This window comes from Schistocerca gregaria, chromosome 2, assembly GCF_023897955.1.
Source record: "Schistocerca gregaria isolate iqSchGreg1 chromosome 2, iqSchGreg1.2, whole genome shotgun sequence".
NCBI lineage: Eukaryota > Metazoa > Arthropoda > Insecta > Orthoptera > Acrididae > Schistocerca > Schistocerca gregaria.
Window position 1 is genome coordinate 712076072 of NC_064921.1, and position 23284 is coordinate 712099355.

The window sequence follows — 23284 nt, forward strand, 5'->3', positions numbered from 1 at the left end:
TGCAGAACTTACGAGAAACTGTTTGAATTTAGTCCTGAAAACAATTACAGCCATTTGCAATTAACAAATAAAAAATTAAACACAGTTTCCAAAAATTTACATCAAAACTCTTCACACTGCAGTGTAGTTGTATATTATAAAATGAAGACACTCTGTGTCAAAATTTTGTACAGTCGTCAATTTTGAAGAAAAGAACTTATAAAGTATGCAAATGACTACTACTACTTGGTGGAGACTATGATATGCTGTTATCTTAGTTGTCACAAATGCTCTCAGCAGCTCACTGTTGTAGCTGATTGGTAACATTGTAGTAGCAGCTTTCAAATTTTTTGAGTTCAATCCCTTGCAGTTCGAATTCAAATTGTTAAAATGTTTTTCATTGTGAGATTTGGCAGTAATACGTAAGAAAGATTTTTCTGTAGTAATTTAGCAAGCAGTACGTCACATTTTATTTGTGATGTGTAAATCTATGTTCAGTTACAGAGTACAATACAGATAGAAGCACAACACTCAACATAGCTCATTATGAATTTAAAAGGAAGAAAAAGAAAGGAAAAGAAAAGAAAAACATGATATATTTGCATTAATTTACAACCAGTGTTTAAAACTGTTTTCCTTGGTGACATTACATGTTTCTGGTTGCTGAATCACATGAGTATGAACATTTGCAACATTTAAGCATAAACAGAAGCCATAACTGCATGGAGGAGAACTGTCAGTTCACACATGATGAATGGTTGTTTCAAGTTTTTAGGTTACCTCATAGAAGGAAACCCATGGGATTCAAATCAGAAGACTTTCCAGCCACAAAGTGGAAGTATCACATCTAACGCACTGATTTGGTCACTCCTGATTTGAATAACATTTGACAGCAGGCAAATAGTTTATTAGTGAACTGTCAGTTTGCATCCAAATATGTCAACATGATTGTAGAGACCCATATTTTAACTGAGTAGAAAGGTTATCTGTGCAGGAAACATAGTACTAATACTTTACCATTTGACTTCGATGGAAGTGGTTTCTGTTATAAACTTAAATTGTGCTGCCCATCTTTCAATGTAGCCATGTTAAATACCTTCTCAGAAGTCTTGTTGCTAATGGCAAATGGAGAAACATTTTGATAGTATGATATGATTTGCACTACTGCAGTACCAAAATATAATGGATCATTTTTAAATTAATGTTTGTTTTTGTTTTGTTTCAAAATTCAGAGATGAGTCACATAGAGAGGTACTTGGACCAAGATTCTTGACATCCTGCATAGAGTGTATGTGAAACTGTCATCCATAAATACCAGAAGTAATGCAAGATAAGGCTTCTATATAAGTTTTTTGTATATGTTGAAACATACAAGCCAAAATATTACATTCAATTATGTTTATATTGTTAAAAACTATTTCAGACAAGAAGAGAATAGATGCTTTCAAAATGTGGTGCTACAGAAGAATGCTGACAATTAGATGGGTAGATAGAGCAACTAATGAGGAGATTCTAAATCAAATTGGGGAAAAGCAAATTTATACCACAATTTGACTAACAGAAAGGAATGGCTGGTAGGATACATCCCAAGGCATGAAGGAATCATCAGTTTCGGTAGTGGATGAAAATGTGTGTGTGTGTGTGTGTGTGTGTGTGTGTGTGTGTGTGTGTGTGTGTGAGGGGGGTGGGGGCAGTTGTAGAGGGAGAGCAAGGGGTGAATAGTTGGTCAGAGATGAAGAGGCTGACATACGATATAATAGTGCAGAGAGCTGCATCAAACCATTCTACTGAGTCTAACACCACACTCACATAATGGAGAAGTGTAGAACTGGAATTAAAACTTTAAAATACACAAATTCATCTCACATAAATTGAATTTAAACTATTTTATTGGAGACAAACTATACAAAACAGGAAAGATCAAACAATGGAAAATCCAGGATGGAATGTAACAATACCAGAGAAGGAAAGTTGCTACTCACCATGTAGTGTAGATACTGAGTTGCGATAGGCACAATAAAAAGATTCACACAATTAAAGCAGTAGAGGCACATACACACACGCACACACATACACTCACATAAAAGCAACTTGCACACACATCTGCAGTCTCAGAGTGCTGAGACCACACTGCAGTGTGCTGCAGCTCATGCTGTCATTAAGTCTAATAAATCATTGCCCAATCAACACTCATATGTTGAAATGACATGCCTCTGCTCGTTATTAAACTGCTCCAAGATTATTTTTGCAGCAGATTATTTGCACATGAGAAAATTGTGCAGCTGTAGTTGACTTACTGCTGGGCATGATTTTTTCTTTTTTTTTTAAAAAAAAAAAATTGGTCCTTATTTAATTAAGATAATAGAGGGTATGTGAATTCCTTATATTATGAAGTAGTATAAGAAATAAAATTAATCTTCAGTCATTTTTGTTCAAGGATATGGAATCATTGGAAGGCAGTTACACCTGGCGGTCTAGCAGTAAAGTGCTTGCCTGGAAACCAAGAGGTCACATGATTGAATTCCAGTCAGACCAAAGATTTTTCAGTTTTGTTTTAACCTAGCCTCCACCCCTCAACAATGTGAAGAATTGCCAGGAATTACACATGGTTCAGAGTCTACAGTAAACTGTAGGTCCTCTGTCCTGGTTAGGTAACTGGCATATTTTAGGGGCATGCAAGTCACCAAAGTGGCATCCAATTGTAAGACTTGACCCAGACCACTGAGACACACTAAGTTATTACTGTATTGGAAGGAAAATTTTATTTATTAAATTACTTAATAATAATGGAAAAATCTTCACAAAGCTTCTAACTGTTGATAATAACCTGTAGTTTTAAGAAAAATAACCAAAAAAGTAATCACACCAATTGCCATTACCCAGATTGAATGTATATAGCTCCAGCTGTTGTATATCCTTATAAGCTGTACTCCTTGTATAAGTCCATTCATGAAACAACTCTTAAGTGCTGGCATATTTTGTATCACTCCTTCTTCATCACAATGTTTATTCACACTGTAAGAGCGGTTTGTGCCTGTAAACTGTACTTATAAAAGTCCATTCTTGAAACTATTCCTAAGGGCTGGCACTTTTTTTATATCATTCAGTCATTATCATAATGCTTATTTGCACTTTAAAATGAGTTTCTGCTTGTTTCAAGGGAAAAGGAGAGATGAGGACATACTGGTTGCTTGGCAAGGAACCTGCATGGCAAATGTCACATATACTTGATGAAACACATGGTTCCTCATACAGCAGCATCAGTTCAGACAGTAAGTTGTTAAGCTATTCAGCAAATAGGTAACTAAAATATTAAAAGCTTGTAGTAGTATCTTTGGCTCAGAATGTCAGTACCACTTACATCTGTGTATCTGGTAATAAATGGCAGGATTCAAAAATACATATGTAAGTTCTAGTTATTCTTTCCCAAGAATTTTATGCTCTGTCAGCATGTTGTGAAAATATTGGAAAGATAAGGTCAGAAGAGACAAACATCAAGTGTAACTTCAACTAGTAAATATAAAAAAGCAATAATAACAGTCTGCATGAAACAATAAACAGCAAATGCAATAGGCATGTAAGAGTAAAGCTGTTCGGCAAATACGTAACTAAAATACTAAAAGCTGATAATTCCTTAGGCTCTGAACATCAGTACAAGTTGCATCTGTGTGTCTGGTTATAAATATTACCAATTTATGGAACTATTTTAACTGTGTATATGCTCATAATTATTTGCATGACAAATTGAGCTGGATGTTGGAGAACTTTTAACTTTCACTTCTCAAATATTTTGAAATTTACAAGATGTAAATCAGCTTTCTTGAGTTTAGCATTAGTACAGTGTTAGGTAGTAGCCATGGAAGAGGTGTGGACCAGATCCTGCAGGAAAAATTAGGTGACAGGTACTAAGTCACAAGTATTTTCAAGCTCAGTGCAGGTCTTAGCCAAGTGATAGAGGATGTAGGATCATTTTGCAATGGTTTCACAAAGCTGGATCATATTGTGGTAGTAGCTGGAGCAGGAAATAGTATTGATAGGGATCAGAGCTTCAATATTGAGTGTTACCTGGTAAAAATAGCATCTGCAACAAACCATACAAATGTTGGCTTGGTTCCTGCTTTCATGCGGTATGACCGGCCCCAACTGAACACCTCTGTCGGGAGGGTCAATAGGGAGCTAGATCAGATGCTTCGGGTGGCTACTTTGTCAGGCATAGGTTTGGTTCCTGTTGATAGTATTGGTAGGTGGGAATTCACAAGACATGGCCTGCATCTCAATAGGAAGGCTAGACTTGTTGGAATGATAGCAAAATCTTTAAGGGGGCACTGAAACTCATGATAATACTTAATTGATTGAAATTAAGCTTAATGAAAAGTTCAGACAGGCAGGTACTAGAGCTGTGAAGATATCACAAGACTCTCATAATAGTACAGTGAAAAATAATGTTAGTATGTCACAAGATTCACATAAAAGCACAGTGAAAAATAATGTTAATATATTGCATCAGAATATCAGGGGACTAAAAAACAAAGAAGATCAGCTTCTCGTTTGTTTAGAAGATTTAGAAACTGAGAGTGGAATAGATGGTACTATGCCTGTCTGAACATCATATAGTCACAGGTATGGAAATGGTAAATGTAGGTGGATATAAGCTTTCTGCACATGTAAGTAGAGACACTATGGAGGGAGGACTAGTTGCCATGTATGTTAAAATCAGCCATAGTGTGAAAAATGTTGAAACTAAAAAATTTTGTGTAGAGCAACATATAGAAGCATGTGCATGTGAGCATAAAGTAAATAATGGCACTTTTATAATTGTAGCCATGTATAGGTCACCACTGGAAATTTTCAGCTATTTTTGAAAAAAGTGGATTCTTTGTTGTGCAACCTGTCAGACAAAGGAAAGCAAATTATTGTTTGTGGGGATTTCAACACAGATTTTCTGAAGGAGTTTTTTTTTCCAAATTGGCATCAGTTATTGATTTTCCTACTTGGGTGGTACAGAAAAGCAGCACACTGATAGTTAACATTTTCATAGACACAGATAAATTTAATCAAATAAATACTTTTCCTGTTAAGAATGGTCTCATCATCATGCACAGCTAGTTACAGTATATGATATAGCTCCATAAAACAACGCAAAACAGTCCTCCAAAATAGTATGTCCCATTAACGATTTAACTATTCAAAATTTTAGGGAAAGCTTGCAACAGTTAGACTTGGGATGAGGTGTACAGGGAACATGATGCTAATATAAAATTTAACCTATTTCATGACACCTTTGTGAGTATATTTGAAAACAGTTTCCCTAAGAAAACAGTGAAATATAATTGCAAGAAACAATTTAAAAAGCCATGGCTTACTAAAGGGATAAAAATACCTTGTAAACAGAAAAGGGAAATGTATCTTTTAGCTAGGAAGAGTAATGATATCAAAACATTGAAACATTATAAAAACGACTGCACTATATTAATAAAAGTTATTAAAAAGTCCAGGAGTAAGTGCATTATGTCTGAGAATAGCACATCTGACAATAAAATTGAAACAATTTGGAATAATTTGAAAAGGAAAACAGGGCAACTGAAAGCACAGGAAGTCTTTCTTTCTGTCAAACTCAATGAAAAGTTTGTTAACAAGAAGTCAGAAGTAGAAAACATTTTAATAACCATTTCTTAAGTGCTGTAGAGAAAATAGGATTCAGTTATTCATTAGAAAATGCAAGGCAGTATATGGAAGAGGCAGTACCTACGCAATTTGATAAAATTGAAATTCAACCCACCTCTCATACTGAAATTAGGAAAATAATGAATCCACTCAAAAGTAAAAGCTCACATGGAATTGATGGCACTTCCCACAGAGTACTAAAAGCTTGTTCCCAACAAATAAGTAGGATTCCAGCCACAAATGTAGTAGCTCACTGAAACAGGGCATTTTCCCAGATAGACTCAAATATGCTATTGTTAGATCAATGTATAAAAAGGGGATAGATCTGGTGCTAACAACTACAACCCAATCTCACTTCTGACAGCTTTATCCAAAATTCTTGAAAAAGTAATGTATTCAAGAGTAGCATCACATATTTGTAAAAATGAAGTACTAAAAAAAAGTCAATTTGGTTTTCAGTAAGGCTTTGCAACAGACAATGCTATATATGATTTCACTGATTAAATATTAAATGCATTAAATAACTGAATATCAAATGTGGGGATATTTTGTGATCTCTGAAAGGCTTTTCATGAAATTCTTATAGATAAGCTCAAGTATTGTGGTATGAGTGGGACAGTGCACAAATGGTTTAATTCATACTTAACTGGAAGAATGCAGAAGGTTGATATTAACAGTCCAGATAGTCTGCAAAAACCAAAAGAGTCATCTAACTGGAGAGGTGTCAAGAATGGTGTCCCACAGGGTTCAGTCTTGAGTCCCTTCTTGTTCTTAATATATATTAACGACTTGCCACTCTATATTTATGAAGATGCAAAGCTAGTTCTTTTTGCTTGTGAAATGAGTATAGTAATCACATCCAAGAAGCAAGAATCAGCTGAGGAAATTGTAGACAATGTCTTTCAAAAAATTATTAAGTGGTTATCTGCAAATGGACTCTCACTAATTTTGAGAAAACACAGTTTATACCGTTCTGTACAGTAAATGGCATAACACCATTGATAAATATAGACCACGAATGGAAGTCTGTTGCTAAGGCAGAATACTCAACATATCTGGGTGGGTGCATTGATGAGAAATTGAATTGGAAGAAACACATCGATGATCTGCTGAAACGGTTAGGTTCAGCTACTTATGCTATTAGGATTACTGAAAATTTTGGTGATACACATATCAGTAAATTAGCCTACTACAACTGTTTTTATTAACTGCTTTCATATGGCATCACATTTTGGGGCAATTCGTCATTAAGAGAGAAAGTATTCATTGCACAAAAGCATGTAATCAGAATAATAGCTGGAGCCCACCGAAGATCACCTTGCAGACATTTATTTAAGGAACTCGGGATATTCACAGTACCTTCAAAATACTTATACTCACTTATGAAATTTGGCATTAATAACCCATCCCAATTCAAAAATAATAGTAAAGTGCATAGCTACAACACTAGAAGAAAGGATGATATTCACTATTCTGGATTTGGTACAGAAAGGGGTAAATTATGCTGGGAAAAAAATTATTTTCTGTAAAGACAACTTGTGTTAAAGTGACACATTCCACATCATTACGAAATGTCATATTCATTATCTATTAAACAAGAATAAATGTCTGTATGTATGTACAGGAAACATGATAAAGTATGGAAGGCATTGTGAGAATATATTTCATTTGTGTGGCTGATAAGGTCATTGTAACTGTATTTTATTATTCCATAAATAATGTGCAGACAAGAGGTACAGTACAATATAGGACAAGTCAACATTAAGATATTATGGATAATACAAAATGATATGGTGATAAATGCGATGTGGATTACTGTGGTGACATGGCATGGTATGATCAAACAAAGAGGGAAAGCAAACAAAAATTACAATACACTACATTTATCAGCAACATATGAAGTTCTCTTACAGTTAAATAGTGCAGTTCATACATTTCACACATTAACATCACACACTAATTTCATATTTGTTATATTAACAAAATATTTTTCTATTTTTATTTTGTTTTAAAATATTCTATTTCTGTTTAAGCTTAAGTCATGTAAAGTTTAAATTTTACCTTCATGATTCTTATACAATATAGAAACATTTCAGAGGAGTAATTTTTGACAGATGTTTAATATTATTCTATATCTATTTTTGTAACTCTCAATTAAACAACCTTTTTCTTTTTTCCAGAGATGAATTTTGTCTCAGTGTTAGGTGTGTCTGATGAATGAACATATCCTGCTTTTTCCTTGTATTGAAGGAAACAAAATTTTTCTTTGGTGGTGTGCCTCTGGGTATAGCTGAGCTATTGATTCCATTTGGCTGCTATATGTGGGTGTGTGGGTGTGTGGGTGTGTATGTGTGTGTACTCAGTTTGAAAAAGGAGTCATTGAAAAGCTAGCAAAGTTTTCTGTTTTATTTGCCTGCTTTTCATAATTATAAAGAATTTTTAATTTACTAAAAATAGGTTAGCAAGAGATTTGTGACATTACAGATTCCATGATTCTTATAATTTACTGGTGCTTGAGTGTCCCCAGAAAATAATACTATATTGCAGCAATGACTCTTCTTGAGTAAATCCATGCATCCATGCTTTTTTTTTTGGGCACACTGAAACAGCAAATGAAATTTGATTTACTTTTACTTATTTGTTGTACATGCTTGTTGCATCTTAGATCATGTTGAATTCATATTCAAAGATATTTTGTGAGTTGTGCATTTTAAAGTGTTTTACTAAATAGTTGGTGCTACTGTGTGGATATTCTGTATTGAGCAAGAGACTCAAAGAGTTTTTGTGTATTTAGTATAAGGTTATTTGCAAAAAAGTATTTTTCAGTGTGTGAGCTGCACTTCTGAATTTCACTCTGGAAATCTTCAGTAGATCTATATTTGATCAATACATTGCTGCCATATGTAGATTTAATATGTTTATGATAGGAGCTGACTGGATATAAATAATTTATAAAAAGTAGGAAGAGTTTCTAAAGTAGAGCTTTGTAGGACACTATGTTTTAGATTTTGTTCTTCAGAATAACTGGGAACTATACTACTTAGTTACCTGTTTTCTGGTCTACAGAAACAAGTTTCTTTCACTGATAGGTGGTTGCCTAACTCTCAAATGTTCCCGTTGACTCAACAGTGTGGTGTGATCTATAACACCAAATGATTTTTAATGGCGAAGTACTTTTCAGATTATATTTGGTCTACTTCTGTTAGGGCTACAACGGCAAAAGGAGCAGTTTGAGTCAATTTACTTTCCTTGAAGCCATGTTGGTGGCATGAAAATATATTTTTTCCCTATGAAGTTCACAAGTCTTTGTTGCCAAGTCCACCATGCAGTGTGGGATCATCCAGGCTTTGCTTCTCTTTATGTGATTTAGTACTAATCATTAATGTATTTGATGGATAGCTCCTACATTCATAATAAAATTACAACTCTTCTGTAGAGATTCATCATGCTACAACAATTGGTTTGCATTATATTCAATTAGTCATCTCTTGAGTTCTTCTCTTGATTGGTTGTCAACTGTCAGAAAAAAATGGAAGAAAAATAAACAATAAGTAGTAGTTAATACAACTTATTGAATCATCTTGCAAGATACTGAAAAAATATCTGACTGTTTTTGCAACATGTTAAACTTTGAAAAAGTGATAATGCAGTTAGTCTGACTGATGAAAATCTAAATAAAACTTTTACTTATCTCTACACACTATTATTTTATCAGTGTCTTATGTTGTATGAACTATAACATATTGTACATTATGTAAATTATTACTGCATTACTAGAAAGTTTAAATGTAATTTCAAGTAGACACATACAATGATTGTAACAATATTCAGAATGTTGTTTCATAGACCTGCTCTCTTCCTCTGTTGGCAATGTGATTAAGCTGAAGGACTTCACATAAGTAAGTGATGCACAAGAAGTAAATGGTTTACACGACACACAAGAAAAATGATGCCACCCCACTAATAAATGCTCTCCATATTAGTATTCAGCACACTAAACTCACTTGTAATATTTGAAAGCAAATCTACAATTAAATCCTGTCATTTCTTTTTTTTCTGTGCAGATTCATCCTGTCCATTGTCTGCCACAATTCATGTGTTTGTCAATGTCCATATATTTGCTGTGTTTTTGTTGGGAAATCTTTTTTTCCTGTTACATGTAGGTTATGAAATCATGGAGCAGTCACTGAAAAAGAAGTGGGCAATTAATACCTTCATAGTGTTAAATGAAATTTCTGGTGTAAACAGAGCACATAGAGTCATAGTGTTTTGCAAAAGTTTCCCACCAAAATTGTTGGGGTTAAAACTTCTCATGATAAGTTGTGAATTAGTCATATTGCAAGCACTGAATTATTGCCACACAAAAAATATCTGCTTTGCCACAGTGGCTGGTAACTAATGATGAACATACATAATGCAATTTGAATTTTATATCATGGTTTACAAACTCTGCTTGCTCTATTACAGCATCAGTTACATACCATGGACATATAAATAACTCAAAATAGATGTTTGAGATGATATGAAGTAGGATGGCCATATATTAATTTTAGGGAAAGTGTATGGCAGATACTGATTCATTGGAAGAATTTTGGGTAAGTGTAGTAAACCTGTTAAAGCAATTTCGTAGTAAATGTTTGTACAATCCATTTCTCAGTAGCATTTGAGAATTTAGGGTCTCTGTCTGGTTGGGTAACTTCAAACAATGTCCACCTCCATAACTGAATAGCCAGCATGTCTGAGTGCCATGTAGGGGGGCCCAAGTTGAATTCCTGGACAAGGAGGGGGGGGGGGGGGTTGGTGATGTAATCTGTTTGAGGACTGGGTGTTGTATTGTTCTCTTCATCATTGATGCACAAGTCACCGAAGTAGCATCAACCCTAAAGACTTGCATCATGTCGCTGAATACCCCAGATGTGGGTATCCTGGCCAAACATGCAATGCTAACATTTCATTGCATTTCACTTCAAACAATATAGCAGAATAAAAGACAATGCAGAATTCCTGATGGACATATAGCTGGCAGTAGATGAATCATCTGAAGAGGCTCTGCTAGAAAGACAATAATCCTCGCAAAAACTTACTGATGAAACATTAAGTCTGTTATTTACTAGTGTTTCTGCAGTTACTTTCCTTCCTTCTTCAGCCTAAGAAAACTACTGATAAAAATTATAATACTGAGAGTATGTAAGTAGACACTGAGGAACTGTTATTTTTCCTGTGTTTTTTTTTTTTAAGTAAAATAGAAAACAAGTTGAATATAGGAGGTAAAAATGCTTTAAATGCAGATTGAATACTGTTTTAATGAGAACAGAAAACAAGTTTAATACAACTGGTAAAAACATTTTAACTGCAGATTGAACACCGGATATGTACATATAGGTGGAAATGTACAGGTAGATTAGCAATTGATTAGCACTTTACAATTAAAACAGTAAATTCATTGTTTCCAAAGCAGTTAGTTTGGTAATTTCAGATGATTTGAAGCTAGCACTTTAACTTATTATTTTTTTTTAAAAAAATCACCTTGTCCATTTTCATACAGAGAACCTGATGTAGAACCTAATAAATAGAATTTACTACATAAGAGACCAATGACACTCATACATTCAAACAAAGTATCTCATGTTTGAGTTACTATGCTGATACAACACATAGATTACAAAGGTTAAAGAACATTTGAGACAGAAATGAATTGTCTATTTATCAACCAGTAGAACAGAAAAAGTGAAAATAGTAGCAACTGCCAAGCGAAGGACAGGTTTTTGAATATTGGAACATTTCCCTGTACTGAAGGTATGAAAAGACAAGAAACTGTAAAAAATAAAGAAAAAGAAAAAAAAGAAAAGGTAAAAGTAAGGTATAGTAGTGCCAGGGAGTTTGAGATGTTCCTCCACAGCCAAGATAAGGAGAAACATATTTGAGACAGAAATGAATTGTCTATTTATCAACCAGTAGAACAGAAAAAGTGAAAAAGAGTAGCAACTGCCAAGCGAAGAACAGGTTTTTGAATATTGGAACATTTCCCTGTACAGAAGGAATGGAAAGACAAGAAACAGTAATAAAGAAAAAGAAAAAAAGAAAGGTACAAGTAAGGTATAGTAGTCCCAGGGAGTTGGAGGAGTTCATCCATAGCCAAGATCAGGAGAAACATATGGTCAAGGAAGAAATTATGAGAGTAATGTACTGGCAGATGAAACTAAAATTTAAAGTGTAGTAATGAGGTGTATAGAACTGGCAAATTAAAGATGAAAATATGATTGAGCAAAATGTGGTCAAAAGACGAGACCTAAAGTCAAAACAAATTAAAGGAAAAAAACTGCAAAAAATAGAGGCACTGGGAGATGGCAATGGGATACAAGGTAATTTTGGGATAAAGCATAAATAATGGATTTTTTGGTGAAAGAACACAAACACTGTTAGTAATGTCTAAAGAAGATGCACAACATTAATAGAAAACAAGAGGGATGAAGACTGTAGTGAGTAGTGAAAGAACAATGAAGGAGTAAATTAATGTAAATTAAGATCAGCTAAACAGCAGCACTATCTACCTGTTCTGATCTGTAAAGTTTCATAACACTGACACTGGGAGAAGATGCAAAGGATTCAAGTGGTAAATCAAGTACCCAGACTTTTAATATGGGGTGTTCAAAAAGTCTCTCCTCAGTGCCATATGATGGTTAGCCCGCATGCCATATGCCACAGTGAATATACCGAAATGAAACTCAGTGAAATACAAGTTATTAATTTATTGAATATTCATTTTTACTTACAAATTTTCACATTAAATGCTGAAAGCATCCCTCTTGTTGTTGAATACACAATTCAATTCATCTAATCATGTTTCCAAACACAAGCTTTAACATTTCTTCTATAACAGAAGCATTGAAAGAGGATATTGCTGTTTTCAGTTCATTGAAGGATTTTGGACAGTTTTTATAGACAGTTGCTTTTGCTGTACCCCAGAAAGAAAAGTCAAGTGGTGTTAGTTCAGGTTATCATGGAAGCCAAAGCCCCTTTGAAATTATGTGATCACCAACAATATATCAACAAGCAGTGACACTGAAATGCAAGCTGTATGCACGGTTGCATCATCTTGTTGAAAATAGCCGTTCAGTATTTCACTTAATACAAGTTCTCCTACGAATAGCTACAGAATATCACTGCAGTATTGTTGTGCATAACCCAGGCAGGCAAACAATCATATGGCATACATGGCTAACAATCATACAGCACTGCAGAGAGACTTTTTGAACACCTCATATTATGTATCATATCCTGCAACTAGATATTTGGTGTTTCTGGTATAGTGTTCCACACATGGAGAGCCACATAGAAATACAATTTACCAGCATTTTTTTGTGCCATTCATGCCCAAGTCTGTGTGCATGTCCAAGTCCTTGGCAGCAACTGTGATCACTTGTGGTCAGATTAATGGTGTCTAATGTCTTTTCCACCAATGGAGTCGGTGCCAAAGAAACGTTACCTTCATTTTCATGGTCACAAATCTGTTCACTTAGTGCAGGTTCCATAGCTCCTGCAGTGATTTGACCATGATGCCCCTTTACTTGCTGACTTTGTAGCCAGCATTCCTACTGATCAGGTTTTTCCCAGTTTGATTTCAGTCATATCCTTAATGATTCTGTCCCAGAATCTGGGAGTCTTCACAAGGATTTTTCTCTCATCATACTTCATGGAAAGCGTATATTCTAGAGTGGGCTCAGCTACTGCAGATGTACTTGGATGTCTCAGCCTAGTGTGGAGTTGGTGTTCTATACATGAACATGCACTGTTCTGGTTTTTTCACCAATGTATGATGTACTACACTCACAAGGGATATTGTATATTATTATTTATTATTTTGAGCATTTCCTCATTACAGAGGCTTATCTCCAACATAATAATTTACTTGGAAATTACAATACAAATAATAAACATTCTTAAACTATATTCTCAAAATATTTCTCCAGGTGTTTTGATCTTGCGTGTCTTCTTCCTCTGCGCCCATTGTCCTCATTGTGTGCTGTACATTTTGGAGCCAGGTGGTCATAGGTCGTCCTCTTCTTCTTCTTCTCCCCTCCGGTTCCCACTCCACTATCAATTTTGGTATTCTGGTTTTCTCCATTCGTTATACATGGCCGTACCACTGTAAGTTCTTCCTATCCATTACGTCATATATTCTTTCTTTTATTTCCATTCTCCTTATTACTTCGGGGTTTCTTATCTTTTCTTTCCTGGAGATTCTTACTGATCTTCTCCAAAAGTCCATCTCTAGAGCTTGTAATTTTTTAATGTGCTTCATGTTAATTGTCCAGGTCTCCGTTCCATACAGTACCACACTCTCTAATATGGATTTGTATATTAATTTTTTAGTTCTGCTCATTACATTCCTGCTCCACAAGACTGAGTTAAGCATCCTAATGACCCTCCGTCCGCTACTAATTCTTTTATTGATTTCTGACTCTGATTTTCCCTCAATTTCTAAAATGGATCCCAAATAACAGAAAGTGTTTATCTTTTTGCTTTTCTTTCGTTCAATGTATAGCTCATCTGAATCATTAGTCAAGTATTCTGTTTTTGGTAATTAATCTTCAAACCCCAAGTTTTGTATGCTACTGCTAGTCGATTGCACATATAGTTAGCATCCTCCCCATCTTGTGCTCCGACTACCTGATCATCAGCAAATAATAAATGATGTAGGTAAACTCTATCTCTTATTTCTAATCCCATACTATTACATTTACGAGGCCATGTTCTAAGGCTAATATCTATATATTGTATATACCTGGCTTTTATAAGCCTAAATTGTCCTTTGCTCTGCTAAGCAGGCTGCTTGTTTTGGTGACTGGATATGCCACATATTCAACACTAAATTTCTTTATATTTCTGCTGATCTTTGCAGAGACAGTCCCTGCTTAGCCAATGTTGCTAATGCCTTCCATTTTTCCTCTTCTATTTATTTTTACTTGGAAACTGATTGCCATAGTGTTCAGTTTGGGCTGTGGAGTAGCCATTTCTGTGGAAAACCTGTCATAGATGATGAAGTTCAAAGGACAAGCTCTCTTTGTCAGTGGGTACATGCCATATGATCACAGACTTCAAGACACCACTGTTCTGAGCAGGATGGTGGCAGCCCAAGTCACCCATCTGCCTTCCACTTCACCAGAGCATCCAAGAATGGCATCAATCTTTCTTTCTCCAGTTCCATGTGGTAATCTGATGTTAGGGTGGTGTGAGGTCAAATGATGAAGAAACTCACTAAGCTCCATTCTATGAGACCATATTACAAATATGTCATCCACATCCTGGTAGAAATACCGTATTTACTCGAATCTAAGCCGCACCTGAAAAATGAGACTCGAAATCAAGGAAAAATTTTTTTCCCGAATCGAAGCCGCACGTGAAATTTGAGACTCGAAATTCAAGGGGAGAGAAAAGTTTTAGGCCGCATCTCCAAATCGAAACAAAGTTGGTCCATGGTAATATGAGACACAATTTAGGTCGATTGAATGACGATACAGCTACAGTAGTTTGGTTCGAGTCATAAGCTTAGCAGTTAAGCTTTACCAGGTAGCCATTGCTATGCGTCAGGCGCTCCGTCCGTATTTATACGGTTACCCTCCCTTTTTCACGTGCTTCGTCTGGTTTGAATTGATTGCTTATTTTCCTTTGATGTGATAAACGCAGTTTTCTTTGTTATAGGTGTTTACGTCACTCTAAGCTGAAAATGCATTACTGTACTGTGTCATGCATTGTTTGTCGCTTTCTGATAGTGCGTGTTTACGACCTGTCCCCGCTCGCGGCATGGCTTGCTTTTGTGCGCGCTACCGCCGTTTACAACCAAAAAAAAAAAAAAAGAGAGAGAGAGAGAGAGAGAGAGAGAGGAATCATCTCATTAGCGAAACAGTGACAAGAGACTGCTATTTGTTGTTAACTTACACTGCTGCTTTCTTTGATAATGATCAACAAGAACCATATAATAGACTCCGTATGATAGATGTTCTGAACGAGAGTTTAGCGAATATTTTTCTCCGTTTGAAAATCTTTGCAGACGCCTCTTTAGTAAATTACATTCTGCACAGAAATTAGTCATCTTAGATTTAAAAATCTAGTCAATTGCCGTGCTTCGTTTCTGACTGTATCACTGTTAAGCGTAAGAATAATACGAATATAAACATGACATGACATTATCGGAGTCTTTATATTTTATGAAGTAACAGCTTGTTCATGAGATGAGAAAACATTTTATTTTTTAAGCACAGATCAAAAACTAACAAGAATAAACAACTCGTAACCAAGCCGACTACGGCATAGAGAAATATCTATCAACTGCAGCTTTCACCCGCTGTTTTTGGCGCAGTGGATAAATGACGTCGTCACATCAGCCCCCTTCCTTTCGAAACCGGGTGCACCAGGTATGTGGGGAAACTTGCACTTGATTTTTCTGCCAGCTCTCGTGAAAACATCTGGTGCAGGCAATGGCTGCTCCTGTTCTGCACTTGCTGCTTCATTGTCCTCTTCTGAAACCGAGGGCTCGGCGAGACTATCTGCTGTTTCTTTGGCCTCCACGTTTGAGGGTGATTTTGCAGACCGAGGAGGGAGTGTACCCTCTTCGGTGTAAGCAGGTTTAAGCCGCTCAATTGAGACTGTCTCTTCTTAACGATCCTTATCGATTTTGAAGCTGTGGCTTCCTCTTGTGATTACCCTGTATGGTCCAGAGTAAGGCGAAACAAGCGGCGGGCGCACCGTATCATCCCTAAGCCACACGTGGGACGTTGCTTGCAGGTCTTTATGTAAAAACACTCTCTTGTCTCCATGTCTGACAGGGTTAGTGGGTTTGATGTTTCTCATTCTAACGCTGAGTTGTCTCGCGAATTGCGTGCATAGTTCAGGGGCGAACGGCTGTGAAGATCTGGAACGATAAATTCTCCAGGAACCCTCAATTGCTCGCCATAAACCAATTCTGCGGAAGAGCATTGTAAGTCCTCCTTCACGACCGTTCTCAATCCGAGTAGGACCAGCGGTAGTGCTTCGGGCCATGAAGTGGAACTACACATTAATGCAGCTTTGAGCGTGCGGTGTAATCGTTCCACCATTCCATTACTAGATGGATGATAGCTTGTGATGCGCAGATGGTTGCACCCGCACAGTAGTAAAAGTTCATTGAAAAGTTGGCTTTCAAACTGCCTTCCGCGATCTGTTGTTATGTTTTGCGGAATGCCAAACCTGGAGAACCATGAATGCAACAGTGCTTTTGCAACCGACTCCGCAGAAATGTCTTGTATTACAACTACTTCTGGCCACCTGGTAAAACGATCAATGATTGTGAGCAAATAGCGTTGTTCTGAAGAGCATGATAGCGGGCCCCAATTGTCCACATGTATATGTGAAAATCTTGCAGATGGCGTCGGGAAGTCAGCAATAGGTGCAAAAACATGTCTGCTGTTTTTATTACGCTGGCATGTTAGGCATGCACGCGCCCATGCACGACAATCTTTTTGTATTCCAGGCCACACTACTTTGGAGGAAACTAACTTGGCTGTAGCTCGTACTCCTGGATGTGATAGGTTATGTAGTGCATTATAAATCTCGCGACGATATTGTTCTGGTATGTAAGGTCGCTCCTTTCGTTTTGCTACATCACACCAAATTCCGTCTGGAACGTTTGGGACAGACACACGTCTGAGCTGCAGCGCAGTTCTCTGTTCCTCTATTAGACGGCGCAAGAAAGGATCTTCTCGTTGTTTAGGCGCTAACTCGGTCCAACGAACTGAATTTAAACTGGCACAATTCCTAGACAGGCAATCTGCGACCAGGTTGTCTTTTCCTGAAATGTGACGCACGTCAGTTGTGAACTGTGCAATGTACTCGACTTGCCTGCGCTGACGTGGTGAATTGAGCTCTGTGTCTCGTTGAAATATAGCTACTAACGGCTTGTGATCGGTAAAAATTGCAAAGTGCCTCCTTTCGACAGACGTGCGAAAATGCTTTATGGCTACGTAAATAGCAAGCAACTCACGATCAATAGCACTCCATTTTTGCTGCTGTCGAGTCAGATTTTTAGAGAAAAATGCGAGCGGCTGCCATCTGCCGTCAACTTCTAGCTGTAGCGCTGCACCCACTGCTGTTTGGCTCGCATCAACCATGAGCGCTAAAGGAGCGCTCAATCTTGGATGTCCCAAAGTCATGGAAAGCTGCTTCAGCATCTGGACTCCATGGGATTTTACGATTTCCTGTTGTACTTTTACCTACAAGTAACGTTGTGATTGGCTCTTGGTCGGCAGCTAATTTAGGTAAATGACGTCTGTAATAGTTGAGCATGCCTAAAAATCTGCGAAGTCCTTTGTAAGTTGTGGGAAGGGGCATCTGTTGTACTGCTTAGGCAAAGGTGACAGGCCTGCTGCTGAAACCAAATATCCCAGGAACTTAACCTCGCGTTTTCCAAACGTGCACTTTGTTTCGTTAATAATTATGCCATACTCTGTCAGACGGCGGAAAAGCTGCCGCAGATGTTCGACATGCTGATATACAGAACCAGTGAATACTGAAATGTCGTCCATATAACAAAATACGAATGGTAATTCTCGAAGCACCTCACGCATGAATCTTTGCCGTGTTTGGGCAGCGTTTCTGAGGCCAAATGGCATAAAATTGTACTCAAACAAACCGAATGGTGTGATAACTGCTGTTTTTTTAATGTCAGATGGAGCCATGGGAATCTGGGAAAATGCTTTGGCGCAATCAATCACACTAAATATTTTGGCATTGCTAATCGTACTGTTAAAATCAGTCACATTGGGTACTGGGTAGCGGTCGGGAATCGTGCGGGCATTGAGCGCCCTGTTGTCTCCACATACTCTCCATGAATTGTCTTTTTTACGGACCATGTGAATTGGAGATGCCCATGAACTATCAGACCTACTTACAATACCTGTTTTTAGAAGTCTGTCGAACTCAGCTCGCGCCGCGAGCAGCTTCTCTGGAGGCAGACGCCGCGGGCGGAAGGCAACGGGTTGACCTTGTGTCGTGCTGATGTGGTGTTGAGTATTGTGTCTGCATTTCCTGGTTGCGTCGACGGGTTCGGTAAGTGCTGGAAAGTCTTGAAGCAGTTTACGAAAAAGTGATTCCTCCGACAGTGCTCTGATATTGCCTACAGTATACGAATCGTTACGACTGTCGGGTGTCTTCTTGCGTGACGCACACGTGTGCGCCCCGCTTAGTTGCGGGTACGAAATCGTATCACAATATCCCGACGCGGATGACGCACTAGAGGAGCCGGAAATCTTCGTGCAGAAGGAACGGGCACATCGCACTGCACTTGAACCGACGCGGAAGACTCAGTAGGCAATATCCCTTCTGTGGGAACTGTCACCAAACGACGGTTAACCAGGTCGGGCATAAGTCGGTAGTTCCGTAAAAAGTCCGCTCCAATTATGGGACTCGGCACATCAGCAACCACAAAATTCCATTTTGGATGGAAGTTAGAATTCAGTTGTAATGCCAAGTGTTTCTCGTCATAGGTAGATTTTTGGAATTGTTTGCCGCAGTCAGCACATGCTGCGTTGTTGTCGTGAGTATATCACCTCTCTTTCTTGGTTAAACACTGACTTCTGAACCTGTGTCAATCAGAAACTTCTCACTTGAAGAGAGGTCCAACACGAACAATCGGTGTGATTGGTTGACAGCAGATACTGTGGCGTTTTCACCTCTCTGAATCACGCTATGACTCGGGCGCCTATGTTGTTGTTGACGAACGTTAGCGCCCTTTAACGCCCGCCTTTTAAGTTTGGGTAGCTGCAGGGTTGAATACATTGACGGGCAGTGTTACCGAAGCGTCTGTGGTACCAGCACCATTGATCTGTCAAATCCTGTTGGATAGCATTTCTTCGTTTTTTCCAACTGCGACTTCGTAGCTGCTGGTGGTGTGAAGTTATTTGCACGTTGAGTTTTGCCACTTGTGCTGCCAGTTGCTGTATGGTGGGCTCGGTCGATGAGCACTGCTGTTGGGAAGTATTAGTGCATGTTCCTGGCTCACTGGCGTTAGATTCCATCACACTACACGTTCTTGGGCCTCTATCCTGGCTGTAGTTGAATTTGGAATACGCAGAAACTTCGGTTAAGGTGTTTTCGATGGTGTCTGCCTTTTTTGCTAAGACTTGCAATGGTAAGTCTGTTTCTGCTGCAATGACGGCACGGATGTTGGCAGGAAGTTTACGAAGCCATATTAGACGTAAAGACTCTTCAGGTAGGAGTTCCGGGCCGGCTAATGTACGTAAGGCCTTGAGTACTTGTGACGGAGTCTTGTCGCCCAAATCTTCGTATGCGAAAATTTTTTGTAGTCGCAAATCTGGTGACAACGTATAATGCTGTATGAGAGCTTCCTTTAGCACAAAGTAATTTTGTTGCGACAAGGTTTCTTCTACTTGCTCTATCACTTCTAAATTTAGATGTGAAACCACTATATTAAATTTGTCAATGTTGTTAGACACCCCACGCTGCCGAAATATGCATTCAGCCTGCGTAAACCAAAGCTGGGGGCGCGTCGGCCAGAACGCGGAAAGCTTAACATTTCCGTGTCGCGCGTAGGTACTCCCATCTTTTGCGTTAACATCTGTCGTTCCATTTTGTGGCGAATCAAAGGGCGTGGACCGCGATCCTTGGTCGAACAGACTGTAGTCTTCAATCTTGATTTCACTGCCCCATGCTTTTGTCTCTGAATTCATTATTCTCGTCGATATATATATTTTCTTTATGCTTCTGCTACGATTTTTCGGGGTCACCACTATGGGAGCCTTTATATTTTATGAAGTAACAGCTTTTTCATGAGATGAGAAAACATTTTATTTTTTAAGCACAGATCAAAAACTAACAAGAATAAACAACTCGTAACCAAGCCGACTACGGCAAAGAGAAATATCTATCAGCTGCAGCTTTCACCCGCTGTTTTTGGCGCAGTGGATAAATGTCGTCGCCACAATATGTATATTCTTCCGCGTTTGCTGTTGTCTCACTCTAGTTTCGTGGTTTATTAGGCAGACAGGATTTAAATGAGATAGCAGCGAACACGTAACAAAACATGGAAAATATCCATATTCGTATCATTCTTATGGTGACGAGAATACTGCATGTGATTCACGATTTATAAAAGTTCCTATTAGCAACCATCTCTTCTCACAGATAGGAAAAAAATTCAAAACGTAGCGTTGGCCATATTGACAAACATCCCAAACAGTCTTGCCAGTCGGGTTTTCGTAGTACATTGAAATGCTGCTACATTCGAAGATGAACAATACGGAAATTGTATTTACTTCGTTGGATAATGTACGAAAATGCAGTGGTCGAAACTCGGGGCGGAGAAAAACGCTCGTCTTCCACATTTTTTTAAAAAAATTATTTACTGACGCAGAGGTTTTGGCGCCAGTATTTATCTACAAAGCATGCCTGTGTAGCGCTACATATATTCGACGGCAGAAGTAAGTTGTGGCGGCACCCACCAACAATTTTCAGAACTTCCGCTTGCTTTGCACTCGATTCTAAGCCGCAGGCGGCTTTTTGGATTACAAAAACCGGAAAAAAGTGCGGCTTAGATTCGAGTAAATACGGTAGTTTGCTTTGGAACTGGAAGGGCTCACAGCTGTTTCCTCAAAGTATTCCATAAACAGATTCACAACCACTGGGAATGATGGACTTACCCATGGGCTACAGCTTTGGTTTCATCATAGGAGCAAAAGGAAACTGGTGACCTATGCTTTTTTACTATTAAGTGTAATGGGGTAACCTTATTATGCACTTTTGGTAACCTGTACAACTTAGATGGTACTGCAGCCGATAGCCATAAGTTCTTGATGGTCGTCTCTGGAAATCTTGATGCTTTGAAGTAGCACTGTTGTCCTCTTGTTGTCCTTGTTGGGGGGGGGGGGGGGCTGTCACCACAAGATATCATTACAATGAAATCAACATCTCAATCAGCTTACGAGTGGAATTCATCTGGTGGCAGCTTACTAAATAAACTTTTTTTTTACTGTAGTGTTTTGGTAAAGTTTTTTATCACAATGGTGTTGTCTCATGCATTGTTTGGTCACACCACAAAACATGAAAGGCTGCACAAGTAAAATGGTAAAAGTCACAAAATTGAAAAATTTTATGCAGATATTTTTTTTGGTTAGTATCATTACTGAACCATTACGAGTGATCCATATTTGAGGTAGTACATTTGTGTATAAATCTTATGAATTTAATGATAACCATCATTATTTATCTGTCTTGTAAAAATATGTGTGGAGATTTATGAAATATTAATTGCACATTTTTTCATTACCTCTTCTGATGATACAAATTTTGTAACTTGTGTTTACATAATCTGAATAGTGGTACCTGTGAATAAATATTTCAAACCTATGTCGGACAATCCAGATTTATCTTTTTCATGATTTACCTGAATCGCTCCAGGCAAATTCCAGATGGTTCCTTTGAAAGAGCATAGCCAATTTACTTTCCTGTCCTTCAAACAGTTCAAGATTGTGCTCCATCTCTGATGACCTCATTGTCAATGTGACATTAAATCCTAAACTTCCTTTCTTCCTAAAGGAAGAATTTCAAGGCAAATGATCACATAAAGTCTGGCTACAAACTTTTAAGTTGGAGTGTTTTAGGGCGTGAGCTACCAACTAAGAGCGGCATTCGGTGAATAATGGGGCAGCTTTTTCTCTCTGCCAATTATGGTTGAAAAAATGTAGAATTTGTTGTGGGACAGTGTGGAGTATCCCTACTTTAGCCCGTATAGTTTCATAAAGTTCTTATACGTGGCAGCACTATAGGTAGCCTTCAAATGTTGTCTGTAATGAGGTGCATTCCAACAGAGACCCATCATTGAGATTCGTTTGGGGGCAGAACCCAAATGTCACAGATATTCATAGGTACTTGCAGATGGCTGCAGAGACCCGGAAGTGAACAAAAGCATGGAGAGTCATTGGGTGAGGCGTCTATTATCATAGCAACAAGGTTGCCCAATCTCCCATGTGCTGGCTGGCCACGCACAACTGTAACCCTTGTAGTGTTGTAATGTGTGGACACTCTCATTTGAGGTGATCAATGGATCGCAATCAGACACCTCGCTGGGAGTCTCTGTTGGTAGTGCTAGCACACTCATCCACCAGTAGTGCTGATGCGCTTGTTCACTAGTTGGGGTACTCAAAGATGTGCATCCTCTGGGTTCCTCACCGCCTAACAGAAGACCATAAAGGGCAGTAAAGATCCATCTGTGCAGAATTGCTTGTACATGATGAGACTGATCGTGACATTTTTTTGGCGAACATTGTCAGAAGTGATGAAACATGGGTTCATCTCCTTGAACAGGAAACAACACTGGATGCAGTTGACTCAGAGAGAGAAAGCAATATATTAGTGTGGTGAGGGGCAGGGGGAGCTTTGTAAACAAGAAGGATATGATTTTTCAGTTTGTTTATGGTGTCAAATTGACCCCAGTGGTACTAGGAGGGTTAAGAGGTTCAATGTCCCATTTTTTCAAACTGTAAGCGTAAATTCAGAAAGTTTGAGCAGCTAGCTGCATATTACATTAAGGCATCAGCATCCATTGGTGGCATGTCAAGAGGACAAGAAGTTGCTCTCTAGATTTCTGTCT

At 38.1% G+C, this 23284-nt stretch overlaps 1 protein-coding gene across 1 annotated transcript in view; it reads left to right on the top strand.

Annotated features, from left to right (window-relative positions):
- Positions 1-23284, top strand: part of LOC126335948 (guanylate cyclase 32E-like) — a 437004-nt gene that overhangs the window by 387304 nt on the left and 26416 nt on the right. The window contains exon 22 of the mRNA XM_049999424.1: positions 3140-3251. Within this exon, the coding sequence (XP_049855381.1) occupies positions 3140-3251 (112 nt within the window). The remainder of the gene's footprint in view (positions 1-3139; positions 3252-23284) is intronic.